Raw genomic sequence first — 23,264 nt, 5'->3', positions numbered from 1 at the left:
GTGAAAGCTGAACTTGCACCACAAGTTCAACTTTGGTTTCCTGAAAGAACATGAACATTTTGTGTTGCACTCACACAGTGGCAATCAGTGCCCTGGGAACACTGAAACAGAGGAAATAGTGCTGAAGTGCTTTTCATGTAGCAGTTAGCTTCAGAACACAAATCCAACAAATCCAACTTTCTTAGCCACTGGAAATGTTGGAAAATTCTTTCTATGAGAAATGGATCAAGAACATACTGAAGATGATAAAAGATTGCTTACTGCCATACTGATACAGTGCAACAATTAGAACAAATTAACAACTACAACAACTACAGGTGGCCAGCAATAGCTTTCACAGTTCACTGAAATCAGTTCATTTTGGTTTACATATTGGGCAGGATACCCTAGGCTTAGCCCAGAAGCTCCTTTGATGATGTGCACTTAAGTCATCTAAGAAGCTCCCAATTATGTCTTATAGAAGTGTTATAAAAAAAGTAGACAATTACAAATAAAATATGTCCTGGCTAATAAAATCCCATATAATGTAGTATTAGTTACCTAGAAAGTAATCTGTTTATGGAAAAGTAAAGTCTAGACTACCAGCTGAACTATAGGGTATAAAACGTATTACCTAGCTACTTTACTCATGTTATTTGGCAGTTTTCAAGCCCAGTTTGTGTTTCAGATGTATTGGGAACAGCATGTTAACAGGTGTTTTTACAAGGAAATAGTAAGATTTTATTTAGACAAGTAAATCCAGTGCATAACACTGTGCTATTTTGCCTAAAAGAAAGGAAACTGCTGAGCAGTTTAACATTAAAAGCTACTTTACAACAAAGACCTAAAATCTGCCAAAATTCACTAAAAGCACATAGATAAATATGTACCAAATGATTCGGTGAGATACATCAAAGTCTTCCCACATTCTCTTTGCAGGAACAGAGCCACACAATACAATGAATTATGACTATGTATGTTTCTATTTTGTTAAGAAAATTTTCCTTCTCCTAACAGTTCTCCTTAAAGAAAACATCTTGATGTTTTCAGTGTGTAATGTCAGTACAGTCAAACAAATATATTCAGCAGCACAGACATAGAAAAATGTCCTATGGACTGAAAAAGAGTTTTAATGTTTCTGATGCTATAAACACTACTACTTGCTTTCTCATTTAATTTGATTGGTCATGCTTCATTACTGAAAACATCTTCTTTGTGTCCTGAGTAACTGTGAGAATCAGACAGTGCTTTTACAGGATTACTCTTCACTTTTTACAAAATATGCTTACTGGTATTATTTTTGCAAATTAGATATAAGTTCCAGTTGACAGATGAAAAATAAGCATAGGAATAGGTGGGCTTAATGCACTGCTACTCTTTTTGATGAACTGTTGACTGTCAACACTTTTTATAGGGAATTACAAGAATGCTAAGATACTCAAAGTGTCTGACAATAGTTAGTTGATTATTAGGCACCTAAATAATTGCCCCTGTTTTCAATATGACCATGAACCTGTTCTGCTACCCTAGCTTCAGTTATGGTTTCCCAGTAAGAAGCTTAATTATGTATGTTCACTCTTTAAAAGCCTTGGTCATATTCTCCCTAAGGAATTAAAAAAAAATCTCCCATCTGACTGAAGTGGCATGAATGGATCTCATAGAAAACTTAAAGGCCCTTTCTTAGTTGACCAGCAAAACTGTTATCCATTGATTCATTAGGGAGGGGAAATTTCCACAACCACATCAGAGAATCTAAGCCTTCTCATATTACTAGACTAATGATAAAGAAAAACTCATCACTCTCTCTCTAGTCCTATAGTTGCAGCATTTCAGTACTCATCTCATATGATTGTATAAGAAGGCTATGCTGAAAAAAAAACCCAGTATTTTGGGAGCTGATGGACTTAAAATAGCACACGATTTAAAGCCAATGTTTGATATGACTATGTAGTCCACAAAAAGTAGCTGAGGTGTGTATTCAAGAGCACACTATAGATAGAAATGATGCACAGTGCATTTGGATGTATGTTTGCTGGTTTTCAATAAGGAATTCATATATCTGCTTTTGTCCGATGGTCATAAATAATAGTGGCTGGCATTTAGTTTCAGTTTAAAAATTCTGGAAAAACACACAGCATGATTTTGAGCTGAAAACATTAAAATGTGACTGATTTCCTTCAACTGAATTCATTGGTTGAAATATCCTGTAGGTGCAAATATTAAAAAAGCATTTGACCCTTTTTCCAGAAATTGTTAATGAGCTGTATGCAAACACCTGGTAAAACTTTCTCTCAACATGCTGAATATTTGAGTTGTGGGTTTCTTATGTCCACAGAAGAAGTGTAACAAAATAATCCTAGCCTTATTTCATACTGTCCAATAGTAAAGTCTGTCATTCAGTGATTCTCAGTTCCAGTTGTAATGACTCCTTTAATTTGGCTCAGAAAGAAAAATTAAATGAAAGACAAATCATAATTTTTTGTATAAACACTTTTCACAGCTATTTAATCTGGGCAGTACTAGGTCAGTTGCAGCAGTGGGCCAATAAGTTAATCCATAATGTGTCTTGCTGTTGGTAGTGTTATTCATTTGCTCCTGTTTTTTTAATCTACTAAATATCACAACTTTTTTTTAACCCAAAAGCTTAGAAACCACTTAAGTATGATTTTCAAATTAAGCTAAGCTATTATCATAGTATATAAACAAGTATCAAAATAAAAATGAATGTGAGCTACTTTTATATGCACTATCTAGAAGTTTGTGTTGTGATTTTGATAGTAGGGAAACTCTTTATGTCAGGGGAATACCCAGCAGATTTGGCAAATTTTCTACTAAGTTAGAAGTCTTGACTAGAATCCCTGAATAGAATTGGATAGAAAATATTCTCTTGGAGAAGAACTGGGCTACGAAAATAAAAACAGCCAAATTACAGATGCACTCTGATATATATAAGTTTTAATATATGCAACAACCTCTACTCAGAAATTTGTAACAGAATATGAGTTTTTAAGAATTAATGCTTATTTTTAAGATTGTAAATTAATACTATCATGACTGGTTTTCAGCTGCAAATACATAAATGATGTAGATTTTTGAACTATAGTACTGAAATTCATTGGAATTTTAGGTCAACATCAGGGGGTTACATTTAATGAATACTGTTGATTATGTCATTATTTCTGTTAATTAATAGGGAAGTAACAAATCACTAGCAATAGAAAGTACAGATGTCAAAGTTAAACCATCCTCAGTGGATGCCTGTTGCTGTTAGCAAGATATGAGAAGCCACATTAAGAGAAACAGAATTAACTCATCTAGCATGAATAAAGTTTGAGGCTACGGTCGATCTTTTGCTTTCAAAAATACATGAGGAGAATTAAGAGAAAGTGATGAAAAGAAGCTCCTCCACTCACATCCTGAAAAATTATGTGGTTCCAAACACAAATGGGCACATTTGTTTGACCAAAGAGTCACCAAGCAACCAAGTGCACAAGAAAACTTATCATCTTCCTTCTTTTTTCCTCATATTGGCACCTCCCACGGTAGTTTCCCAAGAAATGGCTCATTTGTAAGTCATTTAAAGAACTTTAAACCTTTGGCTATTTACATGAAATGGCAATAAGTGAAGCCTGTTCCAGGTGTCTGTCTACATAAGCTGTAGCCACACAGAATGCAGTAAAGTACACATGTAATTATGTACATATGTGAGTATGTGCACATGTGTAACCTGAAGTCCAGATGCTTTCTTCTTTAAGAAGAATTCATAACTGGAAAGGAAATGAAAAGCGAACCACTTCTTTATATACTTGCGTGTTTGTCTGTGTATATACATACATATATACATGTACAAATATACATATAAATACACATAATTCAGTGGATATTAAACAGCATTAATACAACTATCCCTGTTCTGGTGGAAAGAGCTCCACCATTTCCTGTACTGAGCACGCCTCTTTGATCTAGGTTAGCTAAAGGTGAGCAGAAAGTGTTTTCCCTCTCTTTCCGCTGATTTTCCTTTTTGTTTTAAGGTAACAAGTTGTATCAACAGCAACTTAAACGTTTATGGACAGATAATCAATTAAAGACCTCCTGAACCACCTAAGGATGGTATTTCCCCAGCCTAGCTGCACAACTGCCACACAGGCTAGGACAGCCTCCAAGAAAACCTGAGAGGCTCCTTCATGCATTCTCAAAGATCCAGCCAATATAAGGATTTGTATGCCATACCTTCATCCAAAAAAATATATATAAATAAATAAAAAGCATTCTGCTCTGATAAAAAGCATTCTGCTCTGTATATGTAAGGAAGAAAGGCGAATTGCTATATGTCATAATGTAAGAGCTGAAGATCACAAATTCTTCTCCATTTGAGAAGTAAACTTAAGTAATGGTCTTAGACAAAAAGTCTAAGAGTTTTTCTCTTTGGAAACTCTGGCAGTCCAACATGTACAATAATAAGAAATAAGATTTTAGAACTACACCACAAAATAGTAATTATCCCAAAACAAGATGGTGTGCTGGTTGTTTGCTTGGATGCGTATTTAGCGACTAGATGTTTTTCCTGCAACTTCTCTCAGTTCTGGTGGGAACTTGATAAAACACCACAAAAAGCTGAGTGAATGATTTCATTTTAAAGGCATCTTACCAGTGGGCTACCATCAGTCCAGCGGAAGTCACGCTCAAACATTTTGTCATTGAGGCCAATCCACTGGTAGTCATGCCCAATACCTAATGGGAAAAGAACCAGCAGGATATTTTTATTAACTTTCCCATAAATGGCAGTGATTTCATCAAAGAAAATTAAAAGAATTTGCTCAGAATGAATCAGACATCCTGTTCTTAAGATTCTTCTAATACCTATGCAAACAACTATTTACAGTTATTTTCAGCTGATTTTTATGTTCAACTTTTTTTTTTTAAATTTTAATTCGAGATATCTATAATAAAAACAGATTCTCATCTAACATTTTTAAACAATCTTGCCTCTTCTCTCCTGACTACATCCCCCAAAGAAAACAGATTTGTTTCCTATCAGTGCACATATCAGGAAACCACACTGAAAAAAGCCGTGTATTTAAGTCTACATTTTTAAAGTTTTATTTAGACTGTAGACTGTGACCAAAGTCCAGATTGTGCAGCATTTGGACACAGGAACCCTTTATGCCCACCTAATATGATGGCATTCATGTTATTTGAACAAGAAATGTAAAGCCACCAGAAAAAAGTTTCATTATTTTCAATGCCAGAACTCTGTGTCTCATTCACTTCCTCAAAAAATGAAAATATTCTTCGTAACAAATTGTAGTTTAGTAGAGATAGGAACATCACACGGCAGAAGTAAACACCAGGAAAATGAAGTGCATCTTTTAAACACTCTTAGTGCATTTTAACATGGAAATGCAAACGCTGAACAAACAGGAGGATACGTTGTGAATCCTGCACTTGTTTAGGGAGATGATAACATACGTACGGTTCACAAAGACTTGTTCCTCATGGGATAAAATGCTTGTCAAATGGGCCCCTTGTAGGCGGCATTCTCTCTCGGCCGTATCCCAGGTACGTCGGTGGGCAAAGTATTTGTAGCACTGTCCTTGGAACTTGTGCCAACCATAATCACAAGTCTCTGTGTCTGTGACAAACAAACCACAATTCTGATAATGGGTGTGAAATATAAATGTTTTACATGGATGGATTTTTTGCAAGCACAAGGTGAAGATATCCACTATCTGTGGAGAGGTATGAACACAAGCAATGAGCACTCATCCTTGAGTACTCATTCAATTTGTTTTGTCTACCCACTTCAGTGTAAGCTTCAAGTATATTATTTGTGTAAGGAATATACCCATAACTGGTAACTCTGACCTGCTGATTGAATTATGCTGTACACCGACAATTCCACAAGGGCATTTTTACTCCATTACCCAGGGTGAACGAAATGCCTTTATGCTACACTGCAGTGAGTCTATATATCATCTGAACTTTCTGAGTCTGTATGTGAGGATTAGGATTTTTATTTGTAAGGGCAAATAGTTCTGTGAATGACTGCACTGAATTACCTTGGTTTGGAAGAAACTAATAATGGAAAATGATCATAATGGAAAGTTCTTACTGTTGTTCAGTCCACAGATGCAAAGTTGCAATATTACCTTTCTGATTTTACTTCTCCAAATCCTTCACAAAAACCCATCTTCCTTGATAAACTATCAATTAATGAGCTTTAGGCATCAGTTTCAAAAGAAGGCTATAAAGCTGAAATACAAACTAATGTACACTGCCAGTACTCATATGAGGGACGATGCTGATAAGAATATGTAATAGTCAAAAGTTCATATCAGCCAATATTTCCTTTTATATAAAGAGAAATAAACATGATCCTCAGAACAATCTGTGGATTTGATATTAATTGTTTTGTCAAGGGTAGGCAAATGCAATCAGAATACGGAGAATATGGTAAAGAACAAGATTTCCATCCCAAGTCTGCTTCTGGACCAGCACTGTCGGAATGAATCACAGATGTAACTCAGCATTAATAAGATACGCAATAACAAATATGATGCCTGGGTTAGTCTGATCTGTGGTTGATAATGGGAAGAACCTGTCATTGAGAGAGCTTTAGAGAGGAATGGGACAAACTTCAGAGAAATCTCAGGATTATTTTGAGCAGTGGTGGGTAAAGTGGCACCAAAAAGGACACTTTTTGGTGGCACAAGGTTATGGTGTGTTCTGACTACAGCTGGTTCCAGCAAACTAAGCACACGCTACTCATCCTGAAGAGCCTCAGCTGCATGATGATAACGGAAACAAAAGCTTCTGTTTAATCTCCAAACAGGAATTTGTGACTTCTCAGAAGGTCTTGTATCAATGACCAAACAAAGCCTTATCTGAAAGCAACCATCTTGCCTTTCCAGTGTTATACATGCATTGTGGGTATGAATCTGATCTCTTGTTTTCAGTTAAGTAATATAGATAATTGTTAGTAAGATTCTCTGGCCTGAAGGACTCTTTGCACTTTTTCAGGAAAAAGCCAAATACTATAGAGTATGCCAATGACATATGTTTGCGTATAATTTAACTATGATATTTCTCAGGTTTGAGCTGCTACCACTGCGTCAGTTTTGGAAAAACAAATCACAACAGAAGGCTGATTCTTAATTCACAGAAGGAAGATGCTGCTTACATCCCGAAGCATGAATGTGCCAATTTTTTGGAAGTTTTTTGCCTTTTTTAATCTTCTGAGACAAAAACTAAACTTTAAAATATATGAATGGATATGTGCAAACATATAACTTCAGAGGCTTTCCCTGTCAGCTCTTGGCAGCGTCAGTAACAAAACAATTATTGTCTTATGAATCTCATATCAAAATCTTGTTTTAGGTCATCACATGGATATACTGAATATGAAGGCATAATACAGCTTACGCTTGTTACCTCTTTTCTATTTTCAACAAGCTAAGCTGCAGAAAGCTGCTTGTGCTTTGGCTAATATCAGATATGAAAAAGAGATGTAATCTATACTATCAACTTGTTAGTTTTTGGTGTTTTCTGCTTTGCATTCTGTAGGAGGTGCAGGCTGTAATCTCTGGGATCTAGGCCATTTCAAAGTTTAGTCTGCCTTTGGCTCCCTTGAACGTTTTTTTAACCACACATTGCTGACTAACAGTGCCGTGTACTCTCTGAAGGCACTTCAGCTTTTATTATTCATCTTGTTCAGGGACAACCCTGTCCCACAGGAAAGAAGCCAGATAACAACAAGGCATGTGTTGCATGTTGAGAATACTGTGGCTGGAGAGCGAGAGCAGATCAGGGCTGTGCTAGTCTGGCTCCATCACAGGAGGAGCTTCACAGTTTGAGAGAAGGTCTGCAGAAAGGTTGAATGGGAGATAAGGAGTCTTGAAGAAAAGACTAAAAGATCAGGCTCAAAAAATGAGATATAAATGGCCTGAGCATAAATCATAAATCTTACTACTGAATACAATACTGCATTTTCATTATATACTTATTCTGGGTTGTAATCACAGCTTTCTGCAACCTTGCTCCAAAATATGATGGAAAGACTGATAAACTGCGTGCTAAATTTACGGTATTTTAAAAGTTGTCTGAGTAAGCCTCAGGATTTATTACAACTTACAGGCTCCAGTGATGTGTGCAAGGAGACACCCACACAGCTCCTGCTCTTTGCAACTGCAATTGTATACATGTAACAACATCTCTAAAGACTGCATTAAAAAAATGTATTAAATCTGTTCATTTAATACACAGACAGGCATGATAAGTACATTTTCAACAGCTGAAATACACTGCTGTACATCCTTTGTGTTTAGATAAATTTCATAAGAGGCATAAAGTAAATAAAAGAGTGAAAAACAGGTATTAGAACATAGAGTCTTACTCAGCTGTGAATTTTATCTGTGACTGTCACAAAATCATAGAATCACAGAATCACAGAATTGTAGGGGTTGGAAGGGACCTCCAGAGATCATCGAATCCAATCCCCAACTGTCAGTTTTAAGGTATCTAACAAAAGTATTGGGCCCATTAGCTCACATGTCTTGAAGAGGAACCATTTCTAAATATTCAAAATAGCCCTTTCTCAGCTGCAAGACATCAGCTAGAGACCATCTGTTTTCAGAAATTATCTCTGCATTGAGCCTTTCTCAAATACATCCATCCCAGCCTACCAAGTTCAGGGAACAAAGTGAATCAAATGAGACAGAGGTAATCATAAGCATTTCAACAAAGAATTTATGTATGAATAATGTTATTAAAAAAAAAAAAAAAAAAGACAAACACATTGTTCCTGATACAATTATAAAGAAAAAAGCTGTTTTGCTTTCAGAACCTGGAATACAGACCAGCTGGCTATAGTATCCCAAGGAGGCATGTCCAGCAACAAACACAAAGGCATCATTACGAAACACTGGGCCACGCGTGCAGCTGCATTTGATAAACAGACTTAGCTAGGTGTGCCTGCAGGGATCCTGGCAGTGGAGAAAACCAAAGTTTGAGTCTGAAATGCAAACAACATGCCTTGAAAGCAGGTAGATAACAGAATAACAAGGAGAGGGGGCAACAAAAAGCGAAGGTAACGCAAGCCATTCAAGGAAGGAAAAGGAAGGTAGAAGTACATGCTCATCTACCCAATTACTCTTGATGCTGCCGCCCAAATTGTAATTCTCTACCATTCTGTTGTTTCCAATGTAAACATGAAATATGGTTCCCCTCATCCTAAATATGAGCAGCTAAATACTGAATCAACAGTTGCATACATTGAAGTGCTGCACTGTACATCTTCTCTGGTATTTATTCCACAAAATGTGTGCAAGATACCTAGCTTATCCCCTCTCCTCCTTTCTCAGCCATGGAGTGTGTGAAGCAACACTCTGGGAAGAGGAATTGGGATGCTCTGAGCTCTGACCTCATTTATGCAGATGCTGGAAGTTCTCAGAAGGTCTTTCCACAGAAGGATGCCAAGGCAATGACCACTGGCTCCCCTGGGATAAGGCTCATACCGAGGTCTACTTCAGTCTGCAGTCATCCTTTGAAAAACCTTTTCTGGATATTTCTGCATTTAGGAAATGACATGCAAATGTCAGCAAGTGGCATGCTGTGCTTTGAAAACATGCATGTGATGGAAAAAGAGAGTATTTTCTAGCAGAGGTCCTCCACTCCACTTTGATCTAGTCTGATTCAGAAGTAATGCTGGCATGCTGACCTACAAATCTAGTTTAAAAAGGAAACACCCTCAGTTGCTCTATTTCTAACATCAGACAACTTTAGCTCTCTTCAGGAAGAAGTTCCCGGGCTTGGATTGTCTGCTGAACCGCTTCCACCTGGCAAGAAAAATGTCTGTCACAGAGCCAGTTACAGCTCACTGGTTCTCAGAACCGATTCTTTCACTCTGGGTTAGATCACCCTGAAGGCTCCTCAGCTTCTACCACCTACTGGAGCTCCTGGGTTTATCCCCATGTCACATTTCCTAAAGTTGAAAACTGTGGGGCTTTATGTCAGCTGGAAATCCACTATCCTAAAAAAGTCTCATTTTGAATTTGGTTTTCAGAAGCAACGTGCATTCATTTCTTCCTCTCACTTCCATCATATTTTGAATATTCAGCACCATGTCTAAGAAAGCCCTTCAACTTCACTTTTTCTGAGGATCTCTAAAATGAATAGTATATACTGAAGAAAAAAAAGAGAAAGTAATGAAATATAATCTTAGTGTGCTCAACTCCACCTTTCCTGTGGCACTGAGGTACATACTCTGTTGTTCTGGCTGGTCTTTAAATCTAGTGAGGTCAGGACTGGTGCCCTGAAATAAAGCCTGCTTGCCAGACAACTGTGTCTCAATTGCCAACACAGTTTTATTTTGTCTGGTGGAGTGGAAATTTGGCACTGAACAATTTTCCCAAGTCTCAAACCACTGCAGGACTTTAAGCGGAGGAAATTTAAATTCCAAAGCTGAGTGAGCAGGGCTCTGGTTCTGATTGACAAACTAGGAAATGTTCCCATTAACCACCTAAAATGCACTCTCAGGTTAGTCATAAAAAGCAGCTGAAAGCTACCATGGTACTCGGAGCCCATCACTACTATGCGTTTGCTGAAATTAAAGGTAGAAAGAAGGAGAGGAGCAAAAACACTTCTTTCTTTTGTTGTGAGAATATTGACAACTCGCAATTTTTAAGAGCAAATTCAGAATTCCTTTCAAATCACAAGGTTGGGCAGACTACTGAAAAAACTCAACAGTGAAAAGTCCTGGAGCCAGTCAGCTTCAAGAGGTTTAAACTCTAAGAAACATCTCTATAGGTTGAACTGGAAGAGTTTTCAAACTGCCTTCCACTCACTGAAGATGAGACACAAGCCTGAAAATAGGTAGCACATTGAAGGGTTAAGACACAGTATTAATTACACAAATCCAAAGCTCCAGTTCACTCCCCTGTGAATGAAACTACTCAGCTGAAGAAAAAGATATTTTTATAAGCTTCAGAAAGTACATTTTAAGGTTCCATTTCTTTTTCCTATAGAGATGTCTTCATTAATTTTACCGACAGAACAGATTTTGCTACCCCTATTGCACCTCCTATATCTACACACTAAGTAAATATCTTGCAGCATGAATATTTCTCTTAAATACAACAACATTTCTTGCAAGGCAATGTTCTAACAGTTACAGAAAATCCGATGTTTGATCTCATTTCAATTGTCCCATTCAGAAAATTTTAAAACTTACTTGTAATTGTGGTCCTGCAACATACTTCTCCTAAAATAACACCAAATGAATCAATATAGAAAAGTTTGGGATGAAGATGTCAAGGTTATGAACCTCATAGAATTGACATATAATCTAGTATACTGAGTGGGATATTTCCTACTTTCAAGTGACAGCTGTCTGAAGTGATGTGTTCTGATATGTCTTTCACACTACATGTAATTACTTTAAAACAAAAGTTCAGAGGCAGTAAAATTTTGTTCCACTCATTATCCCAAAGGCATCTCTACAGTGGTGAAATAACCTGATTTTGTGCCTGCAAGCCAATCTGAACAGGATGTGTTTGCCTTGGATCCCAGTTTCAGTTAACATTCAGTACAGCAATAGTACGAATTTTGATCGATTAAGCATGTGGATAGTGTTTGCTCTCATCCATCTGAGAAAGATGGTGTAAATGTAATGCTAAACAAAGAGCCCTCAGCTACAAATCATGGGAGTCTAACATATTCAAATTTTGTTCAGACTAAAAAATGCAAACCCATCTCACAGTTATGATTACCCATAAATCTTAATAGTTTCTTCAATCCTTTATCTACTAGAAGAAGCTACCTTAATCTAGCTATTCCAGAAGACTATTTAAATGGAAACAGATAGGTGTATAAAGTTGGAAGTGTCTTAGGTACCTGCTGGTATGACTCATCTCTCTAAAATGTTTCTCCACTGTTTGGAAAACAATAACAAAAATAACAACAACAACAAAACAAGACAAAATAAAGACATTCTACTCTTCATATTGAAGGTAGCTATGTAGCATAACAATGTGAGAGAAGAGGAAAAAGGATGAAAGGATAAACTTCTGAGTTTAACAAGAATGGACAGTTGGCAGAGTATGAGCCAGCAGTGTGCCCAGGTGGCCAAGAAGACCAGTAGACCAGTGGCATGCTGGCTTGTATCAGGAAAGTTGTGGTGAGCAGGACTAGGAGAGTAATCCTGCCCCTGTACTCGGCACTGGTGAGGCCTCACCTTGAGCACTATGTTTACTTTTGGGCACCTCAGTACAGAAAGGACAATCAGATGGTGGAGCAGGTCCAAAGAAGGCAATAAAGCTTGTGAAGGGCTTGGAAAATATGCCCTATGAGGAGAGACTGAAGGTACTGGGGCTGCTTAGTCTGGGGAAGAAGAGGTTGAGGGGAGACCTTACTGCTCTCTTTGCACCAGTATCTGGAAGGTGCTTACAGCGAGAGAGGGGCTGATATCTTCTCACTGGTGACAGGTGACAAAATGAGCGGAAATGGCCTCAAGATGCAACAGGATAAGTTTAGGTTGGATATGAGGAAACACTTCTTTACAGAAAGGGTTGTTAAGCGCTGGAATAGGCTCCCCAGGGCAGTGGCTGAGTCACCATCCACGGATGTGTTTAAAAACCATTTGGATGTGGTGCTTAAGGCCACGATTTAGTGGAGGGCTGTTAGAGTTAGGGTAGTATGGTTAGGTGGTGGTTGGACTCGATGATCTTAAAGGTCTTTTCCAATTTTATGATTAAGAAGAAACGTATATAAGCATGACTTCCGGCACTTCAACTCACTTAAGTTCTCATGGAAAACATGACAGAGTTTTTCCTCTTTCACAGCCACATACACAAGACTTAAGTCATTCTAGATTTAAAAGCATATCTTACCTTGCTCACAGAGAGCACCGATATAGCTCGGTAGACACAGGCAAGTAAAAGTATTGAGGCCATCTATACATGTGGCTCCATTGCGGCAGGGGTTAGACTGGCATTCATCAATATCTACAACATACAGATAAAAATGTTTTTATAATTCACTCAGCTATCAGAAGGGAAATGTTATTCTGCCTTATTCATAATTATTACTTGGACAAGTTCACACCAAAAAAATGAACTATTGCGAAAGATCCAAGAGAGTGGTTTTATTTGCTTGACAGCTGATTTCATACACATTTCCTTTCTCTTCATCCCAAAAGCAAGAAGCAGTTTCTTCAGTAAATGTGACTTTACTGATCCAAGAATCCTGCACTCCTGCTTTAATTTGTAAATATTCAGCACTGCATTGTATAGCTGAGAAAGAAGTTATCTTGCACAGCAGGACCACTATCAGTAGAGAATTTTGCCTGGATTTGTGACCATCACACAAAAAAATTCTCATCAAACACTGGAAATCTCAAATATCTTCACAAATCTCAAATGAAAGGAAAAAAAAATATTCTCTGATCTTTGGCTGGTAACCAGGGGATACCTTGACAAAGAGAAACATCTAAGATGCAGTATCTAAACTGTGACTTCTAGCAGCAACAACCCACTAATGAACTACAAATTTCATCCATGTAAGCCAGGAAAAATACTGGCTAAGTATTTTTTTAATCATCTATTTTCCTGCAGAAAACAAATGAAACCATAGTAGTCCTGATAATTGTTCTGCACTGATATCAATCTTTGTCTTTTTTTCTCCCCAGTATATTATAAGTGGAATTCATTTTAGCAATATTGCATAAGGTTTTTTTCTTTCATATTCAGTGGATGACAAACAAACCCATGATACTGATCAGGGAATTAAATTAAAAACTTTTCCAAAGACTAAACTTGTGCAAAAGTTGTATACAAAATAGCCATACTGCTAGTTTCATCGTGATTTGGCTTGTTGGTTTGAAAGGAAAAGCAAGGAAAAACTGTTTATCCTGAACTGTATGGGTGAGTTTCTCAACCCAACTTCATAGCACAGAAATCCAGGTGTCACAAGCAGTTTGAAGAGATCCTCTGCTAAAAGAGTTATTAAAATACTAACCTTTACCAGAAATGCATCTGATTATGGTCATACTTAAAATTTTCTTGAAAAAATACCAGCTAACATTCAATGGTTATATTTGGGTCTCGGCTATTTTACCACTCTTTAATATAATTACACGATGCTTTTAAGGAATTATCCTGAATAAACTGATTTTACTTAATGTATTTAGGAATTTAATGTTTGTGCTTCTAGGTGATTCAGTTATAATTCACTTACATTTGTGTGTGCACATTCTTGTGCACACTACAGGCAGAGAGAAAAGGGGACAGTGGACCTATTTGTGTTCTCTTCTTAAGTAAGGCTTTACTGCAGAATATTTTCATATGTTCATGTTTTCTTCAACTTAAAAAAAAAACAACAACAACCTACTTTTGCAAATCTCATGTATGAAAACTTTATACTTAAATTAATCTAAAGACAATCCAGTATCTTGATGACATCAACTTACCTAATTCACACTGCTCACCATTGAAACCTGGCAAACATGTACAAATGTAAAATGAACCACGTGGATAGCAGGTACCACCATTAAGGCAGGGATTACTTTTGCATGGATCTGGTCCTGTTAAGTAGAAAAATAAAGTTTACCCTGTGGTCTCAAAGTGCTGATCTCTTTTCGAATTTTTGGAAAAATAAATCTTTCTTCATTTTTGTACTGATATTGCAAGACCTACTATTGTTACAGAAACTACAATAATAAGATAGAATATTAAGATACTTTTGTAAAATAATAAAGTTCATTTTCAGGCATCACTATTTACAACTTCAAAAATTACATGGCATTCACTATGAACCAACATAAATAATTTTCAGAATCTGTACTACATTTGGCAGTCACAATGATCTACTGAGGATTTAGTCAGCATGACACAACAATTAATTATAGCTGAAAATAGTTAAACATAAGCAAAATGAATGGAAAATGCTTTTGCTTTTTTTGAACAGGGTTAGTTTATGTAGAATGACTGGGTACACAGAACATATATCTCTTGAATATACTGCCTGCCTGTTGATGGTTCATTTCATTATATTCAAACGATCAGTGCACACAGATTCTTATTTCTTTGAAATTATGTTTTCATTCATGTACATTTCTCACCTTTCCTTAAACCACACTTCAAGAATACAAATAAAGGTACTGAGTACATTTGTAGCTGAACTAAACAGTAAGATAAAAGCTTACCTGCTGTGAAATCCTCAGGTTTTACGGGAGTTATCATTTAAATAGATTTTTCTTGCAGAGGTGACTTCTAGTGATGTGTATTTCAATTAAGTTTAAATACCTAGGTATTTGCAATTGATTTAATGCCTAGGAGCAATCACTCACACAAAAGTTCACTAGACAACGATTCATATCCACTTCTCAGCATCAGAGGAAAATTATTAAGACAACCCTTTTGGGATACAAGAATAAAGACCTAACTTACAAAATGGGTAAGAGTTTTGTCATCTAAGTTGATTCAAAGACAGGAAAAAACTTTATATTTTGATTACATTTTCCCAAAGTGGTTTGGCTATTCTTTATAAAATAAAAGATAACATCTGTTTTACCCTTTCAGGTAAAATTTTCATGGAAGCAGTGTTCTTAAGGTACCAAATTCCCTATCTACTCGCTGGAGGTAAACTAAGTTCTGTTTAAAGCCTCCAAGAGAAAATCCCCCTTTATAAGTTTGGGCATGTAAGTAAGTGGGCAGACTCTTGCTCCAGAGGTTTTCAAAAGAATCTAATAATCTTAAAATAGAGTTCTTTTAGGACTGCCTATATCTAAATCCAAAAAGCAGACCAATGTTAAGCACGTATTTTTACTGTGCATGTGTTTATCTACAGATGATTTTCTGGTAAACATGTTCAAATTCATAGCTACCTGGATTATCTGAAGATAAATAATAGAAAGCTATGTAATTTTAAACTTGCCTTTTTCTTTCTTCAGCTATACCTAGATAAAATACATTGAAGTTATACTCCTCATAAAGATCCTACCTGCACCATCTGTGTATTTGATTAAATGGTGCCTAATAACCATTAATGTAAACCAAAATATTGTAGCAAATTATGTCTAATAAGAAGATTTATAATTTATGAAAGATAGATGCTTTATTAACTAGGTAAGCTACAGATAATCTGAATTCATGAAGCCTCAGTTTCTTCTTGGAAAATTACCTTGTAGATTAAGAAAATATATTTTTAATGGAAAATTCCAGTACTTAAAATGCAGCTAGATCTGCTCTGCAAAGTAATAATACTCTGAAAATCCTACCTGTAAACCATTTGTATAAGTGCTATCATCATGCAAACACAGAAGAGCTATCAGATAAAATAACTGCACATATCTTCATAGAAAACTGGAAAAATGAATAATCACAGCTGAATTCTCTATCACAATCAGTGTTATCATCCTGACTTTTAGAACTTGCTGGGCAGCCCAAGTCTGATCCAGAGCTTCACGATGCAAACACTCAGGAAATGTCACTGACTTGAGTTTTGGTCTCCCATCCTCCTTCATTTTGTCACAGTAGAGTTTACCATCATACTGATTTCAGGCTTGAGGGTCATGAGTTCTGTTGTATTTCATTGCCATACCACTTATCAGAGTTAAGATATTCATTTACAATTATCACAACAAATATATATAACAGTGATCATATGTGGAAGTTACCTGGAATTTGCACTGCTGTGCCTTCAACCGAACCCATACTTGTGCCAATCAGGAAATCTGATCCATTAGTGACTTCCGGAAGAGAAAATGATGAAGTTACAAGTTCAATAGTATTTAGCTCCTCAGAACTTATTGTTGACTGTTCATTTGAATAAGGATTATTTCCAGGGGCTGCATTGTTTGTTGCAATGTTAGAAGAAACTGTTGTGATCTCCTGTCGACCAAGCAAAGCTGACTGTGTTTCCAAGCTTCTGTCCAAAGGCTCTAAAGATGAAGTTAGCATTGTAACTGTTTCCTGGTCAGGTTTAAATACTCCAACTTCTATACTGTCAGGTGAATCTGAAGCAGGTGTGGATGAAAGCCTTGGTGTCTCTCTCTCAGTACTCCTATCACTTTCTTGACTGGGATTTTTCACTCTCTCTGAAGAAAATTCAACTTCTATGGTGCTAAGTTTTGGAATATCTGTGCTTGTTCTTTCTCCAAAATTCAGAAAAGCAGTAGGGTAGTCATGTATTGATGGAGAATCTCCAGAAACAGTAGCATTTTCCTCAGTAATCAGATCATTTACAGAAGATTCTGTCTCCTCTGACCTCTCTGTTACAAGTTTATTAAAGTGAGGAGTACTTTCAGTAGTTACGCTTTCTGATTCAGGCTCAGAAGAAAACTCTATCAGAGAAGACTCTGTTGTATCTAGGTCTGTTGTGGGTGGTTTATAAGTTGCTGCAATATCAGAACTAACCTCTTTGAAAGTTCCATCTGATGAGTGATCAGACTGATCTGAATCCTTTGCAGATGATGTACTTGGAATGATTACCTCAGGATATTCAGATACTCCGTTAACTAACTGAATAGTTACCGAGGATTTAGGAATTTGAGAAACAGAATTTAAACTTACTGAGTCTGTTTCTTCATACTCTGCTGCTGACGCTGATTTTGTTTCTACATATACTGTAGAGTGCTTTTCTTCACTACTGCTAGATGATACAGTTGCATGTCGGGACATACTCTGTGTGGTGACCATACTTACATCAAATGCGTCAGTTGTCAAAGCCTTTTCTGTCTCCATAGTCAAATCTGGTGTGAGGGAAGGAACCACAGGCTTTTTATCACCTGATTCTTCTTGGCCCATTCCAGAAAACCCAGTAACAGACATTGTTTCACTTTGATCTGTTATTATTTGGTTGTTTGCTGAAGTATAAAGCTCATGCATATCGTCTGCACTGCTTGTGCTTCCAACATGTTTAGCCTCGAACTCAGATTCTTTAGAGTCATGAGGCATATGGGGGCTTACCAGCGCGGGTACTGTTGGAAGGAAAATTCCTAGTTCATTGAGTATGGTAGTTGTGAGAGTTTCTGTTGCAAACTGCATAGCATACCCTGAACCTACATCCTTGTCTACTAATTTTGGTTCATGTCCAGCTGTCACCGATTCACTATTTGGCTGAATGGAAGTAGTCAAAGAAAGATTATCACCAGATCTAGATATATTCTCTTCAATTATAGAAAAATTAAGTGTTGAATCATACTTATCCTCTTCAGCTTTCATGCTATCATCACTGCCATATGTTGACTGTATGGCAAGATTTGGCGTTGTCTGAACACTTATTATATCTTCAGGCATTGACTTGGAGTGATCCATGTCTATAATAGTTGTTTTTTCTGATGGGATTTGAAGTCGTTCTTCAATTAGTGTAATATCACCATAAACAGAAACATTCAGTGTAAGATGTCTTCTATCATCAACCACTGGAATAATATCCAGTGACATCCCAGTATCACTTGTCAGCTCTTCTGATGTAGCTGTCTTTGGATCAGCAGCAGTTTGATTTGCCACAAGCTCTTTTTCTTCTGTAAAAAGTGAACCTAATCCTGTGATCACAGTCTGTGATCCATCTCCTGGTGCATCTGTTGTCATAACTTTATGATAAATTTCCTCAGGAACCTGAGATGAAGCAGTTAGTTCGACTTCTGTCACAGGAGGTATTGTAAAATGAGTAAATGCATCAGGGGGAAATGAATCTGAAACACCATCCTGACCAGATCCCTCTCCAGAACTTTCAGGAAATATTCTGCTTGGCATTTTTGTTGCTGAGGTTGAAAGAGTTTTTCCCATTTCAAGATAAGGAGTTTCACTCAGTATTACAGAAACAGGAGTTATGTCATCTGTAGCCAGCATATGTGAAGATTCCTCATGAGAAACATCTCCAGGAGTAGCTATTGGCCTGTTTGTTTCATTTTCTCCCCTCCTATGGTCCATTTCCTTATTGTAAGGTTCTTCAATCACAACAAAATAATGTGTTATCTCTTTGTCTTTAGAGTTGGAGCGATTGGAACTCTCTTCTTCTAAAGCTGGGGAACTGGTGGCCATTGAGTATGCAGTTTCTGTCAGCAGCTCTGCTGCAGTAGTTCTAATTTCTCCATTAATTTCAGCATTTGATTCAGTGCTTCCACTTTCAAAGACTTGTGTCATGTCAGTGGAAAGTTTGGGTCCTATACTTGCAGGAAGAAAAGACTGAGGACTTAAAGTATTTGTGGTTTCTTTGACAGCCAGTGACTCCACTGAAGAAATAACAGTAAACTCATCTCCTGATCCTTGTCCTGAAAATAATGGATCACTGATGAGATCATTGTTTGTTGGTTTTTCTTCTTTAGGTGTCAGGAGTAATCTGGGAATATCTTCTGTGGGAAAAATATTTTGTACCAACTTCTCTTCTTCCTCTGTACCTGCAACAGGAGAACTTAAGTATTTCCTTTCAATTACTGCAGACTCAGTAACTCTGTCATTATTAAATAGCAACAATATTTTTTCACCAGATTCAGCTTCTACTTTGTTTTCTTCTGAATATGGTCTGATAGTAGGAACATCTAAAAATTCCACATGTTCATGGTTAGCCTGTGTACTTCTGAAGAATGGATCCTCCATTGCTTCTCCAGAAGATTCTATTGCTTTTGTTGAAATTTCCCTTGGCCTGTCTTGCCATGAGTGCACATCTTCTGACACAGGAAGATTTGTAGCAAAAGATGTCACTGTCAGCTCATTAGCTGTTTTCTCTTCCATTTTTGTATCAGTTACAGTTTGCAAAATGGTGATGTCATATTCAGGATTTGTGACTAGGTCATTAGGTTCAGCAGTGAAGGCATGAACCACAGCAGATGGCATGCTGACACCTTTTCTGTCATACTGCTCTTGTGGTTCCGGTTTCCCAGTGGGTAAAACTGATGCTTTTGTAAATGATTCAGTTAAAGTTTCTGCTTCTCCAGATCCCTGATCAAAAAGTGAAAAATGCACTTTTTCCGTAGGTTCATTAGACATTAGTTTTGTGGTGCTGCTGTCAGCTTTGAGTTCTTCCCCAGAGCCATGCTCAATCATTAGAATTTTACCCAAAGAAACGGTTGAAAAGCTACCTTTTCCCTTTTTGCTTTCTGTAGACTCAGTTACTGCTTCTATGCCATCATATGTCACCATGGTGTCAAGAGTGCTGTTATTAACAACTGATTCTGGAGATGACGTGACTTCAGCTCTTTGTAAATCCTTTGTTCTAATTACTGGTGCAACATGAGATGTTACCTCTCTTCTAGAACCAAGTCTTGTTTTATTGTCAGAAGGAGCTGTGTGAGTTGGTTCTGCTTCTTGTGTTTGTTCTCCTTGGTTTTCTGTACTAAAGACATTCTCAGACATCTGAATTGCTACTTCAGAATCCTTTGTTAAACCATCTGACCCAGTACTTGAAACTGATGTTGCTGGTTCACTTCTTCCTATGTGCTCTTCATATTCTGTTGTGGCATTCTTCAGTGAAACATTGATGACATAAATATTTCCTTCATGTCTTACTGTTTGTGTTTCCATGATAGACCTTGATGGATCTGAAGTCAAAGCAGCAGACTCAATGATAACATCTATGTCTCCAGAACCTGAATCAGTAAACGGGGAGTCAGTACTTACCACTTTTCTTGTGGGACTCCCTGAAAATAAGTCTGCTGGTTCTTCAGCTGATCCTTCATTTACAAAAAGCTTCTTTTCTCTCAAGAAAGGAGTGGTGGTAACCTTTTCAATTTCAGAATGCATGGTACCTGTTACTGGTACTGTTTTTCTGAGAGGGATCTGTTCTTGACTTACAGTTCTGACTTCATTAGTAGTGCTTCCAAGCTCACCCAGTTCTGATTTTCCCTTTGCAGCAGTGGCTGAAATTTCCTGACTTGAATAAACAGTAGTCTGTAATTCTTTTTCATCTTCAACTTTCTTTTCAGTTGCAACAGAGCTGCCAACTAGTTGCTCCGTAATTAATTCAGACACAAAATTGGTGGAAACAGTTGCTTCAGAACTTTGATCAAAAGTAGAATAAAGATTTCTTCCTCCTCCAGGCAAAGCAGAGGTGATTTCTGAAATACTTACAGAAATTTCTGTTGGCAGTAATGTGCCAGAACCCAGAGAAATATCTTGCACTGAAAGTGTTTCTGCAACTGCTGTTTCTGTTGTGTCTGAAGCTAAAGTACTGTTCTCTTCTATATCCCCAGAACCTTCTAGAACTATAAAAGAAGAAGCACTCATCTCAGTCTTTGTTGCATGAGTTGTTGCTTCCAGGTTGCTTTCAAAAGGGTACTCTGCATCAAGTTTAATAGTCGATTTATAGTAATTTCCCGGAGTGGTGGTCCCGTCTTTTGGAATAAAGTCTTTCACAGCTATGCCTACAGTAGCAGTATCAAAACCTGCACTTGGAGCAGCAGTTACTGCAGAACTTTCCACAGAAATGACACTAGGAACAGAAGTTGTACCAGAAAATTTTTCATTATCTTCATAACTTGAAATTGTCACAATTTCTGTGAACACAGACCTAGACAAATCAGATTCAGTGGAGCCATCTCCAGAAGATTCACTAGCAATCAAAAGCAAATTTTTTGTGTCTTTGGTAGAACTCTCCTCAGATCCATGCCACATTACAGTCTCCTTATTTTTTTGTGGTGACTGCTCATACATAGAAGTGAACTCTAAATATTTGTCTGTTGTGGTAACTTCTGATTCACCACTATATACTGGTTCTAACATTGCAACATCTGCTGTCGGTTGTGTGACTTCAAATGCCCCCATTACTTCTCCAGCTTTGCTTGGCTGCATTGTACCAGAAGCTTCTGTTTCAGATATTATAAAGGTATTTGTTTCATTGATTTGTGAAAAGGTTACATTTTTTGAATGTGCAACACTTTCAATTTGATCACTTCTTGCTTCCTCAGCTTTTGTACTTTTAGGTGCACTTGTCACTTGTTGCTTTCCGTTGATGAATTGCAAAGCTGGAGGAGTTGTAACATCAGTAGTATTTTCACAATCTTCTTCCTCCTCTTCAAAGTCCATAAAGTTTGGAAAGAAAGGATCCAATATTATATATTCAGATGAATCCTGCACAGAGTCTGAAGTACAGGGTTCAGTCTGAGATGATTCTGCATCAGTATGGGGTTCATCTACTGCATGAGGAAGAATGTGGCGACTGAACAGATCCAAAAACTCATTCACCGGATGATCTGCAAAAAAAAAAGAGCTTTTCATAATCCCTAAGTAACAGTCATGGTTGTGCATTATTGCAGACACATGAAGTATGAACAATCCTCTAGAGCAAGAAAAGAACAACAGAAAAGTCAAACAGCAAATTCGATATATTCTTCCACTCACACTATGTTAAATGCTTCCACAGTGTTTTACACTCTACTCAGACCTTCTGAATATTGAGTTCACTGCTTACGAAGTGCTGTCCACACCAGAGCTAACCTTTCCTGTGCTAGATAGGAGAGACAAGAACTATTTCTAGACCACAAGACTCTGGTTCCAACCTGCAACAAATGCTTGTGATGATTAGTGATGTTAGCTAACCTCCACTAAAACTGAACTTAGAGGAAGCTAAACAAAGAGAAATCTAAATTAAAGTAGGACATAAAGAACATACCTTTATAGCTCCATTTATCTTCAGTATAGAGTAACTCATATTACTAGTAACACCATGAAAACCACACCATGTGCTCTATTATTTACACTTGGATCCTTGGTTAGCAAATAGTCTCACTTTACAAAGTCGTTGCAATTTGCCATTCTAAATTTTATAATAAATAACAAAAAAAAATACCAGATTCAAAGATCAGTCATCATTCAGACATTAACATGAGTAACGCCCAGTTATTTTTTTCTGTTTAATACTTGCTTCAAAAGATTTATACGATCTTACAGACTACAGACCTCTCATCTTCTATCTAGGTAGCCAAGCAGATAAAAAGGAAGAAAGAAGTTCTATGTAGACACTACAAGCCCTCATGAATTCCCCTAAGACTTATGACCATAAAGTCCACTGGCACTTCATAAATGCACCTTCTCAGAACAAAGATTACTTAAAACCCTCTAATCTAGATAATAAATACTATCCTCACTGAATGTATTCACATCCATCCATGCATACAGACAACAGATTGAGAGAATAAACAACAATTTTCAGGCTTTGATTAATACAGCACTTAGCCTACTGATTTGAAGCTGGAAACTTTGTTCCAAATGTTACTCCACAAACATATTCTGCTTCTGAGGCCATGTTCAAAGCCATTTTGTCCAAAGTGAAATTACACTTTGCTGGTATAAACT

The 23,264-nt window shown here is 37.1% G+C and overlaps 1 protein-coding gene across 1 annotated transcript in view; it reads right to left on the bottom strand.

Annotated features, from left to right (window-relative positions):
• VCAN (versican) overlaps window positions 1-23,264 on the bottom strand; it is a gene marked incomplete at both ends in the record, with an annotated part of 97,574 nt that overhangs the window by 11,086 nt on the left and 63,224 nt on the right. The window contains 4 exons of the mRNA XM_079548818.1: window positions 4,628-4,710; window positions 5,453-5,611; window positions 12,864-12,977; window positions 14,441-14,554. Coding sequence (XP_079404944.1) covers window positions 4,628-4,710; window positions 5,453-5,611; window positions 12,864-12,977; window positions 14,441-14,554 — 470 coding nt within the window. The remainder of the gene's footprint in view (window positions 1-4,627; window positions 4,711-5,452; window positions 5,612-12,863; window positions 12,978-14,440; window positions 14,555-23,264) is intronic.

Source organism: Tetrao urogallus (genome assembly GCF_951394365.1).
Source record: "Tetrao urogallus genome assembly, chromosome: Z".
NCBI lineage: Eukaryota > Metazoa > Chordata > Aves > Galliformes > Phasianidae > Tetrao > Tetrao urogallus.
This window is presented reverse-complemented; position numbering and strand designations above follow the sequence as displayed.